This window comes from Dunckerocampus dactyliophorus, chromosome 18, assembly GCF_027744805.1.
Source record: "Dunckerocampus dactyliophorus isolate RoL2022-P2 chromosome 18, RoL_Ddac_1.1, whole genome shotgun sequence".
NCBI classification, from domain to species: domain Eukaryota; kingdom Metazoa; phylum Chordata; class Actinopteri; order Syngnathiformes; family Syngnathidae; genus Dunckerocampus; species Dunckerocampus dactyliophorus.
In genome coordinates, this window is record NC_072836.1 from 13,600,180 (window position 1) to 13,612,540 (window position 12,361).

Genomic DNA, 12,361 nt, shown 5'->3' on the forward strand with positions numbered 1-12,361 from the left:
TAGCAGAAAGGACATGTATGACCAAATACAAATAGACGGAGTGGACATTGAAAGGGTGAAAGAAAATACATTTCTGGGGATCATAATAGATGAAAAATGAGCTGGAAATCTCATATCAGAAATATACAACATAAGGTGGTGAGAAATACTTCAATATTGAATAAAGCAAAATTAGTTCTTGTTCAAAAATAATTCCACACTCTTTACTGTTCTCTGGTATTACCATATCTAATGTATTGTGTGGACATATGGGGTAATCGGGTTTTAAAAAAATATATTTTTAAATGACAAATATTAAGATTTGCTGATTTAGTAAATTTTCAAACCGCTAAAATAATGCATAAAGTTAACAATAACCTGCTACCAAAAAATGTCATACAATACTTCTCTGCAAGAGAGGAGAAATACGGTCTTGGGGAAAAACTAAACTTGAAACACTTATAACGCTAAAAACCCACAGCATTTCAGTATACGGAATGAAATTATGGAACGGATTAAGCAAGGAACTCAAACAATGCACCAATTAAAATTGCAAAATACAAGGCAGAAGAGTCTTCAACTTGTTTTGTTATGCTTGTCTCTAATTTATGATTATTTATATTATTATACTGATTATTACATTAACTGTGAAAAATATCCTAGTAATTAATAATCATCATATTGTTACATTACCTTATCATTACTCTATGTATTAAAAAAATCACATATGGAATACAGGAAGTGAATAAAATGTACTGCACAATATGTGGAACGGATGGGGGTTGGGATTAAATAAGCTTTGCGTCTTCCTACTCCTTTTGGACGTGTGGAAGTGTAAATTGAATTACATGATGTATTCCATTGTAACTTGCATGCATGTTCAAATAAACTTAAACCATAACCATAACCATGTGTGTGTTCTGCACAAGAAGTAATTATATATGGTCATAATTAGATAATAATAAAACAATAAATATAAAGGTGGCCTAAGACTTCTGCACAGTTTTATTTGTGCAGGGCACCCACCACCCTGCAGGATTAAAGATAACCTGTAAGAAAAAGACATTTTTTCAATGTTTGTATGGTAATGTCTGTTTTCCTTTCTCAGTGATGATTGTGTTCCAACAGGAAGCGGCAGTATTGAAATCCCGGTGCTGTGTATGCTCATTTCAGGAGACGCCAGCATGCTGAATGTAAGAACACTGTACGACTGCCCTGGCCTCTTCCTGCATCCACAATAAAAAAAATATATGCCTATTTCTCTCAAATATTGTTCACAAATCTGTCTAAATCTGTGTTAGTGAGCATTCATAATTCATATACTTCACAGGTGAGGCATATCAAGATGCTGGTTAGACAGCATGATTGTTGCACATTTTGGATTGGCCTTTTTTGCTGCCAACCTAAGGCACACCTGTGCAATAATCATGTTGTCTCATCAGCATCTTTTGAGTTCAGCTCATGAAAAATGTGAGCAAAAACAATTGTTCCCTTCCTTGAATATTGTCCCAGGCTAGTCTGGAAGGATAACCTCTTCTCCTCCCAGATCTCCTTGTAAACCAAGGAGCATTCAGTAATCTTTATCCTAATGATGGTCGCGACAAAGAGCTCCTCTCTCTGAGCTTTTTCTGATTTTCATTTTCACTTTCGTGGGGATGGTTTTCCTTTTCTTTGGCGCACTGCCGCTTGGGCGACATAACAAAGTGTAAAAGTTAACTGAGTAAGTAGGGCTTGAGGATTTTCATAGTCAAATTTAATTTGTTAGATTTTGTCTTGCAGTCGACTGTTGCAGAGCTAATGGAAATCCCGACAAATAAACAGATCTCATTTGCGACTTTCCCCAGCTCAAACAAAACTAAAACACGGAGATAACCAAATAAGCCTGGTAGGTGTGCAACAGTACATGAATATGTTAGTGACACAGAAAGAAAAACAAACGAAACCAAAACACTGTCGGCACACATCCGGAAAGAGCACGGCTTGAAAAACAACAACTTGCCAAAACTCTCAGTTTGCCTCATTTCTTGCTTTTAAAATTCACTGTCGGGATGTAAAATGAAGTTGGTGTAACAGCCTTACAACTTTTAAATGATACTCTGTTGGGTGTTGTCGTGTCGTATGTAAGAAGCTGCTGACACACGTTGCATTTCACCTTCTGGAGTCATCTTTTAACCTTTTCAAAATACTTCCACACTTTGGATGATTTTTTTTAGTATCCATTATGAGGCAATAAGTCCGTCGATGTTGACGCTCTTCCTCGCATTCAAAGCTGGCAGTCACCTCAGCTCCTTTATTATCCAGCTGCATTTGTATATTTTATTTATATACGCCTCTGACGAGGCGTATATAAGGATTTATTAGGATTTACTAGGATTTATTCATGCGTGATAAGTACAATATATGTCTTCTCTTAAACACACCCGTCATTTTGAATTCTTTATTAACACAAATAAGAATCAAAATAGGCTATTTATAACAAAAACAAAGTCATTTCGGTCCCTTCGGCATCACTTGCCCAAACTCTGCGTAACACTTCTAGCAGCAGCTGAGCAAAATGAGTAAACAAAAGCAAAAACTACTATCGGACATCATTCAAATAATTTGGCTTGTTGCCCTTAAAATCCTCCAGTGTCCAAGAACATACTGTATTCCCCGAGTTTGTAAACAATACACACTCATCAAAAATATAAACGCGACACTTTTGTTTTGCTCCCATTTTTTATGAGATGAACTGAAAGATCTAAAACTTTTTCCACATACACAATATCACCATTTCTCTCAAATATTGTTCACAAATCTGTCTAAATCTGCGATAGTGAGCGCTTTTCCTTTGCTGAGATCATCCATCCCACCTCACAGGTGTGCCATATCAAGATGCTGATTAGACACCATGATGAGTGCACAGGTGTGTCTTAGACTGCCCACAATAAAAGGCCACATATACATCCACAATGTATGTGGAAAAAGTTTTAGATCTTTGAGTTCATCTCATAAAAAATGGGAGCAAAATCCAAAGTGTTGCGTTTATATTTTTGTTGAGTGTAACATATAAATGTAGCAATATCAACAATGTAACAAAATGAACAACAAAAACAGAAGACAACTGATAATATCAATATCAATCTCATCACGTTAGTATTGATCCGATATTGATACGATCCTTGGCATCCTAATAGAAACCCATAGAAGGACTCTAAATTAGTCCACAGTCAAAATAAATTGATGCGATAGCTCCTCCATGAGTAGGCTTTGGGGCGTTGGGGCAACCCATCGATAGTGTAGAATGATAGAGGAAGAACCACACTTCTCACCGTAAAGCAGATCTCTCCATTAGATGCTACACTTCTCAGGTTTACTCGCAGATAAAAATGTCCCTTCATTTATTTTGTGTGTATCTGTTCTGCGACACAGAGAGTAGATGCTTCTCTGAAGAGATCTACGCCCTGGCTGGTTCTCGCTGGCACTGGTCCGGCTGCAGACCTCATCAGTGAACTTCTAGTGACTCTTCCCAGCATTTCCATCGACTCCACCTCTCCATCAGCGGAGGGAGAGGCTGTGGAGGTTCTCTGCATGGACATCCGTGAGAGGGTCTCCGACAAGATCAGGAAACATTTCCCCGATGAATATGAACCGGAGAAACTGGTGGACAGTGTGAGTGTGTCTGTGTGTTGGGCTTACACAAAAACGTATATGAGAATAAATCATATATCCTGTAACTGAATATGTAACAATATATTATAATTTACTGTAATGACTGTGACTGTAATGGAATATGAATGGACTCTTTTCCTTACACTCCTATGTATGTTCCCAGGCTCTGGGTATTCTTTATAACAGAGAACTCATCACTGTGTTCTGCGCCGCGCAAGAGGGACTTGATGATTTTGATACCGTGCTCCTCAAAGCCCTTGTTCGAGGTATGTTGGAGAAATAATGGAATGTGGTAGAGTAGTACCGGTATTGATGAACATAGCGTAGCAGGAGACACTTTTCTGCAGTGGAACCCGTTGACGCCCCTAGGATTGGCTGACTCACATCAACATAAGCGGTTGCGGACCTAACCAATTAATTAATGTGATCGCTCGTCCCGTGAGCTGATGAATGACAGCCGACTAGCCTCGTCAGAGGCGTATATAAATAAAATATACAAATGCAGCTGGATAATAAATAATAAAAACAACTGCCATCATTTCCGGAATGTTGAGCGCACCTGAATATAAGCCACACCCACCAAATTTAAAGGGAAAAATATTTTTGTACATATATAGGCCGCACTTGTCTATACGACACAGGTGTCCACATTGTAACGTGGGATATTTACACAGAAAGACACACTATTAAACCTTGCAATCCTATCTACACTCCAAGCAGTTCATGCAGAAGCTGCAGTAATTCTACAATTGATCAAACTTTGTCAGATCAAAACACGATCACTGCCCAAGACCTCAAAACAAGATATTAGCATTAGGGGTGTCACGAGACGGCCGGTTCACGAGACAAGATAATACACAAGATTGGGCCTACAAGAACGAGACGAGACAAGATTTTACATTACATTGCTTTTAATAAAAATACAGCATATGGTAATATATTGCAATCTACTAATTTAATTTCTACAGCATTACCTTGCATTGCTCCTCATGAGGCTACACTCGTCTGCACTCTGTGTGTATGCTACCGGCCCCGCCTCCGCCCACCGAGACAAAGAGACTGTGGACTGACAAAAGGCCCCACCCCGTTCATGCCGTTGTTCCACTGAACAAACGTGCCAAGGTGCTGAAACCAACGCACAGAGTGAATCCTCTTCCTGCCTGTTTGGAGGCGGGAGACGAGGGAAAACAGATATATTGAGCTCGGTTCATTTTTATTTATTGTGTGATTAATTAATTAATTTGTTATCATTCCAGGCATAGTGCCCACGAAGCATTTTTTTCCTGAATTGTCAAATTTTAATCTCACGAGATATTGTGACACCGCAAGTTAGCGTCTACTTGACGACTCCAATTCACTACTTCCTCAATCTGCACTCTAAGTATCATGGGAACTGTGGTTCTTTGTGGGTATCACACACATCAGCTTTGACTTTGGAATCTAGGGCAGAGGTGTCCAAAGTGCTGCCTGGGGGGCCATTTGGGGCCCGCGGCTGTGATTTTATTGGCCCGCAGCTCAGTATAAAAATGTAATTTAACAAGGAAACTTAAAAAAAAAAACAACAGCAGGAAAAATGGGAAAATCAATCAAAAGTCAAAATATTAAGAGAAGAGTTGTAATCTAGCAAGGAAAAAAAGCCATCATTTCACAATAGTATAAGGAGAAATGTCATTTTAGTAGCATGAAGTTGAAATATTAAAGATTTTCTTAAGTCAAAACCAATGAATAAAGTTGTAATTTTTGGAAACTTAGGTTGGGGGAAAATTTATAAAATGAGAATAAAGTAAAAGTATTAGAAGAAGAAAATATACAAGAAGAAAGTTGAAATATTTGGAAAATTATACAAAAAAAACATCAGAAATAGAAAACAACAGAAATTGTTGAGAAACACAGTAAAGTCAAAAGATTAAGAGAAAAAAATTGTTTTCTAAAGTTGCAATTTTATGAGAATAAACTTCTAATATGAGGAAAAATCGTTTTAGTAACAATGTTGAAATAAAGATAAATTTATTTTCGTTTGTTAAAGTCCAAAACAATAAGTATAGTTGTAATTTTTGGAAACTTAGGTTGGGGGAAAATCTATAAAGTCAAAAAAATGTAATTAAAAATTATACAAAAATAATTAACAGCAGAAATTTGACCAGATTTATGTCAAAATATGAAGAGAACAATTTTGGAATGAGAAAAAAGTTGCAATTTTATGAGCATAAACTTGTAAAATGAGGAAAAATATCATTTTAGCAACAATGTTGAAGAAAAAATACATTATTGTTGTAAGAGATATAAAGTTGTAATTACGAGTAGAAAATTTACAAGAGGAAAGCTGAAATGAAACAGTTGGAAAACTTAAAAAAAAAAAAAACAGCAGAAATGGAGAAAAACAGCTGTAATTTTATGGGAATAAAGTCAAAATATTAAGAACAAAAGTCAAAATTTTACAAGAATAAACTTGTATTATTATGGAAGAAACGTCATTTTTAGGAGCATATCACCTGCATTACAAAAGGTGAAAGGCAGTTTTTTCTTGAGCTACGTATAGCTTCTTAGCATATCTCTATGTGTTGGTTTACAAAGTATCAAAGTGACCCCTGCATCCTTCCATTTTTCAGTATGTGGCACTCGCTGGAAAAAGTTTGGACACCCCTGGTCTAGGGCCTTACCAATTACTCGATTAATCGAAACAACAAGCTTCAGATTAATCGACTAGGGAAACAATCATTAGTTGCAGCACTAATAAAAAACTATAATAAAATATAATAAACACTCAGATATAAAAAATATACATGTATTTAATGTTCTAAAAAATCAATAAAAGGACATCAAAGTCTTGAGGTGTGCCAGTCAGAGTCCTTAACATGCTGATTCTATGCTGCTTTATTTACAAGTTTCTCTCTCCTGTGTCCACAGGGCAATTACTACCTGACTTTGTTGTTTTCCTTTTTTTGTTCAGCTAGCCAACCAAGGCATTAGCTTCTGTTTGCTCTGTTTAGCTTTTAGCTTTGTTCTTTCAGTCTACTAAGGCCCGTAGCTCAAGCTCAAGCATAAGTGAGGCTGGAACTCACTTAGTTTCTTAGTTCCAAAATCATTCTGAACATGATTGTATTAAACCTCCTAAAATATCTTTCCCGTCATGCATTCTCACTTGAAGATATTTGCTACGATTCTTACCATGAGTGTGTGTGTGTGTGTTTTGTCAAGCAAGTAAACGTTTGTCCCATGACGCCAGTGAGTACAGGGAAGAGTTGAAACTGGCTGTGGCCTGGAACCGAGTGGACATCGCCAAAACAGAACTCTTCACCGGAAACATACAGTGGGAGGTCAGAGTGGATTATTATTATTAGAAATCTGAACTTTTAACCTAATGTCTGTTCATATTTTCCTGTCAAGTCAAGTGTATTCCATTAAGTTAATGGTGATCTTTGACTGGGTTTATACTGCAGCTCTTAAGTGTCCGGTTTGTGCTTATAGTGCCTGATTTTATTCGATATTATTTTACCAATTTGTTATCATTGTAACACACATGCCAAAAAAAACAGTGACAACAAGGAAGTAAACAATTATAAATAAGTACTGTGATTTCCGATGTATACTTTATTAAACTTTGAACCCTGCGGCTTATACAGCGGTGGCTAAATTCGAATCTCGTGACAACTCCTTTACTTCAGAACTACTACTAATTTTTTAAATACTGTGCCGCTGGCGAGTCAGTGAGGAAACGGTAACTCTTCCTTTGGCAGGAGCCAATCACAAGCTCTCAGTGCACTCACAATGACAATGCATCCATTTTCAGTGGTTAGCCACATGACTGAACGAGCGACAGACATTCACAGGTGTCGGTCAATCATCAAGATTCACTTATTTTTAGGGATGTCTGATAATATCGGCCTGGTATTGGCATCTGGGATGCTAGCTGTTAGCCATGAATCAGTGCAGCACAATAAGATGCACTCTCTGAAGGTCTTGACGTTCTTTGTCTGTGCAGCCAGCTCGTCGGTATTGTTCGGTCGTGAATTCATGAATCACCACTTCCTTGCTAGCCGCTTGGCTTTCATCCTTAGCCCCAGCTGTGCTGCCTCGATACGGCTTCTTTCCTCAGTGGGTAAACAGGGAATCACACCGATGCGGCACCTCGCTCTCTCTATTTTCATAACCATATTCAAGTCCACAAATTCATGTTTGTAACAAAAGCTTATTATAAAAAAAAAATGGATCGGATCGGAAGCCAAAAAATGTGGATTGGGGCATCCTTAGTTTTTGTGTACGGCCAAATAGTGCGCCTATCAAGCTAGTTTGTGGTGGTGGAAAGACCAGAATTTGCCTGAATTTTCCCTTATTTTCTGGAAAATTTCTCTCATTTTCAATTGCAAATGTTGACAGGTATGTGTAAAAATATGTAGAAACACATTTTACAATAACAATAACAATATTTTCAGTATGAAGACCTGGAAGGTTCAATGACAGACGCTCTCATCAACGACAAGCCTCAGTTTGTGCGACTCTTCTGTGAAAACGGTCTGAATATCCTGGACTATCTGACATACCAGCGCTTGGAGAGTCTGTATCGCTCGATCTCGGACAGCTCCGTGGCCTACGTTTTGCTCCAGAGGCGTCTGCATGACCGTCTGAATCTGGCTGGATCTCGACCCAGTCAGAACGGAACCATAGCGGTACCACGGTACAGCACACAGAGTGAAACAGCTGGACCTGCTTCACCGAATGAGCTCAGCCTGTTTGAGGTGCGTCGATGAAAACAAACCTCTTACAAACTATGACGCATATGCAGTGGAACCTGTTTAAGTCGGTCCCGACGACCCACGTTTCTCGACCAACTCAACAACACGGTTTTTGTTGGTGCAGGTGTCACGTGTTCTGTGGGACTTGCTGGGAGATGTCTGTCAGCCATTCTACTATGGAACCCTGGGTCTGGACCCCAAAATTGGCTCTCGGAGTGCTCTCAGAGTCTGTAACCAGCACTGTTCTCCACTAAAAGTTTTGCTCAATGCTTAAAAGAGGTCATTTTTGAACAAAAAGACAGAACTACCATACAAATATGAACACTAACATCTCTGCCGTTCTCTCAGCAAGTCAACAAGATGTTGCATGGGAGTTGTACGTACCGGGAACAAAACTGCCTCTCTCCCTGGGCGGCGCTCTTCATCTGGGCTGTCTTGCAGAACCGCAGTGAGATGGCTGTTTACTTCTGGGAGATGGTGAGACCCCTGAAAGAAAAATTACCATTACATACTATACTTGCCTACACACAGTATGCTGCTGATTTTGTATGTTTACAAAGATATGAACAGTCTAGAACAGGGGTGTCCAAAGTGCGGCCCGGGGGCCGTTTGCGGCCTGCGGCTGTGATTTTATCGGCCCGCAGGCCAGTCTAAAAATAAAAAATTTAACACGGAAACTTAAAAAAATAAAGGGAAAAAATGGCAAAAATGGGAAAATCAATCAAAAGTCAAAATATTTAGAAAAGTGTTGTAATCTAGCAAGGAAAAAACGCCATAATTTCACAAGAATAAAGTAATAGTATGTACATGTCATTTTAGTAGCATGAAGTTGAAATAATAAACAACATTTTTTTTTTATTAAGTCAAAAACAATGAATAAAGTTGTAATTTTTGGAAACTTAGGTTAGGGGAAGGGGGGATTTATAACATGGGGATAAAGTCAAAATATTAGGAGAAGAAAATATACAAGAAGAAAATTAAAATATTTTGAAAATTATCCCCCAAAAAATCAAGAGCAGAAATTTGACCAGAGTAAAGTCAAAATATTAAGACAAAAAAATAGTTTTTTTAAGAGAATAAACATAATAACATAATAAACATAATAAACTAAATAAATAAACTAGGGAAAAATATCATTTTAGTAACAATGTTGAAATAAAGAAAAAATACATTCTTGTTAAAAGACATAAAGACAAAATTTACAAGAGGACAGCTGAAATGAAATAGTTGAAAAATGTAAATAAAACAGCAGAAATTGAAAAAAACAGCTGTAATTTTGCGGGAATAAAGTCAAAATATCAAGAAAAAATGTCATAATCGAATGAAGAACAAAAGTTGCATTTTTAAAAGAATAAACTTATATTATTGTGGAAAAAACTTCACATTTTTAGTAGCATTTCATCAACATCACAAAGGGAAATGCATTTTTTCCTTGAGCTACATATAGCTTTTTAGCATATCTCTGTGTTGGGTTCCAAAATATCAAAGTGGCCCTTGCATCCATTCAGTTTTCAGTATGTGGCCCTCGCTGGAAAAAGTTTGGACACCCCAAGGCTAGAATCTTTATGCCAGGTTTATTAAAACCGAGAGAGACAGAATGTAAAAAAAAACCTAGAAAAAAATAAGATTAAATCAAGGTGACAATTTAATTTGTATTTGATTGAGTGAATTAAGTACAATGGTACTAACTGACGCAATGTTTTCCATAGGAAATAATGTAAATCCAATTAATCTATCCCAGACACCCAAAAATATTAACAAAATACACTTTATATTCAATAATTATAGTTGTACATGGAGTAAACAACACAAAAATAATTATAAATGACAAATGAAATGGATAAATGAACATTTTCACCTTTATTGAAGACTCTTGTTGGCGAAGACGCAGAGGAGCGGTGATTCGTTTTGTGATTTCTTTCTTTTTTTTATGATTTATGAGTGTTTGTCACCTTCTTTTATCAAATGGATGGCGCTCGCAAGTTTCTGTGGTTATTTAGCAGTCACACTCACGTGACAGAAAATGAACGGACAGTGAGACAGCAACACGTCGGGTGCTTTGTTTGGGCACTAGATATTGCGGAATGACAGGGAAAAGGACTAGTTTGTCATGCGCAATAACCGAGACGGTGTACAAAAACCGGGGCAACATTTAGGTTTTCATCAAAAACCGAATCATATAAAAACTGGACCGTTTGAAAACAGAGGTTTGACTGTTCAAGAAGAAGGGTTATATCGGGATCAAATACTTATTTCCCCCAATCAAATAGAAACGAATGTATAACCTTTTATTTAATGTTATTTTGTGTGGATTTTTTTTACATTCTCTGTTACAATAAACCTCCCATTAAAAAAAAGTCCAGACTGTTCGTATGTGTCTTTGTTAGGATTTACAAAATCAACAGGGCATCAAATACTTATTTTCTCCCAGTACACGCTTGAGAAATTTGCTGGACAGATATAACACTGCTTATGTTTCTTGCTGGCCAGGCGGGCGAGTCGGTGTTGACTGCCCTGGGTGGTTGTAAGCTTTTGAGAGAACTTTCTAAACTGGAGAGTGAGACTGACAGCAAGGTGGCCATGAAAGAATTGGCACAGAAGTTCGAGGATCTTGCACACGGTGAGTCAGAAGATTACCGTGACAGTAGGCCTGTCACGATAACCGATAAAAGGATTAGTCGAACGATAGAAAAAAAACAGCTCGATAATTTAAAGTGGCATGCAGTATGCCTGCATTTCCCTGTCTTGATGTAGCACACAGGCGGGATGAGAAGAGGGTTCACTCTGCTTGTGTCTGAGCGCATTGGTTGTATAGTCAAATTAAGGGAAAGAGTGAGCCTCCTGTCAGTTATTCAGCATCTTTGTCGCATTAGTGGAGGCGGGGTACGAAGTGATTGAATACGCTGAATGCTTGCTAGCAGTTAGCAAGCAAACACCAATATGAATGAAAGCACAAACGTGGTAGTTTCTCAGTCGAATGTCGCACTTCCAGTGTGGATGTGCTGTGGGGCATTCGTCCCGGCGGTTGGCGCTTGCTGGGGCGTTTGAGGTTGAGCTGGAGCTCACCATACCCACGGTATGTGAAGTGGGGACACCCCGCGATTGGTATGCCATAGTAGGCATCTTATGTGCCTCACACAGATACACTATACTTGAGTACCATCTAGTGGCTCAAATGTGACATGACACAGTGATCATTGAATGATAAGATGGGTCTAAAAAAAGGTCTAAATTATCGCCGATAATTTATAGTACAATTATCGACTAGCAAAATTTGTTATCGTGACAGGCCTACCGCAGAGCTATTCCACAGTTGTCATCATGTAGGATGGAGTTCAGTTGCAGACTGTGTCGCTTGAATCCCATCTGGATCCCATCTCTCCGCTTTAAGATTGCCTTGCCGCCTTTTCCTACTGATGCAGATACCGCCCTGTATACTGTATGGGCCATTCCACCGAATCGGTGCCATTTGCTTGTTGTAACCCTCTCAAAATGAACGTACATTTCTGTCCTTTTCCAACTCTCAATATGATAATACACATATTGAACTACTCAAAATATGTATTGGCCCATAACAGCTAATCTTATTTATATTTTGTATAAGTTTCCTAAGCCAAGATGACTCATTTATGTTACAGGAGTGAGTTTTTAAACACACATTTAGCAAATGTGAAATTATAGCCACATTTATGGTAATAGCATGTTCACACTAAGCACATCACATTTTACATTGAATTTTGATTTTAAAAAATCATTTAGGTAACAGGACTGATTGGAAAACCCAGATACACAACTAAAGTGTGAATTTTAACTAAATATTTGTTTATTATTGTTGTTTTTTTTTAAATAAAAAAAACACACAAAGTATAGTTCGGATGAGGAATAAAACAAATATGTAAAAAAAAAAAAAGATTCTATTTAATGGTAAGGTGTAATTTTAGGAATCAGGGTTCAAGGTAGTTTAAATTAATCTTTTACATTGGATTTATTAAGTATGC

General features: G+C 37.7%; 1 protein-coding gene across 1 annotated transcript in view; it reads left to right on the forward strand.

Annotated features, from left to right (window-relative positions):
* The window catches only part of trpm4a (transient receptor potential cation channel, subfamily M, member 4a), a 48,098-nt gene that overhangs the window by 11,961 nt on the left and 23,776 nt on the right, over positions 1-12,361 (forward strand). Inside the window, exons 7-14 of the mRNA XM_054759528.1 lie at positions 1,108-1,172; positions 3,391-3,630; positions 3,794-3,896; positions 6,829-6,947; positions 8,064-8,366; positions 8,488-8,589; positions 8,712-8,840; positions 10,854-10,983. Coding sequence (XP_054615503.1) covers positions 1,108-1,172; positions 3,391-3,630; positions 3,794-3,896; positions 6,829-6,947; positions 8,064-8,366; positions 8,488-8,589; positions 8,712-8,840; positions 10,854-10,983 — 1,191 coding nt within the window. The remainder of the gene's footprint in view (positions 1-1,107; positions 1,173-3,390; positions 3,631-3,793; positions 3,897-6,828; positions 6,948-8,063; positions 8,367-8,487; positions 8,590-8,711; positions 8,841-10,853; positions 10,984-12,361) is intronic.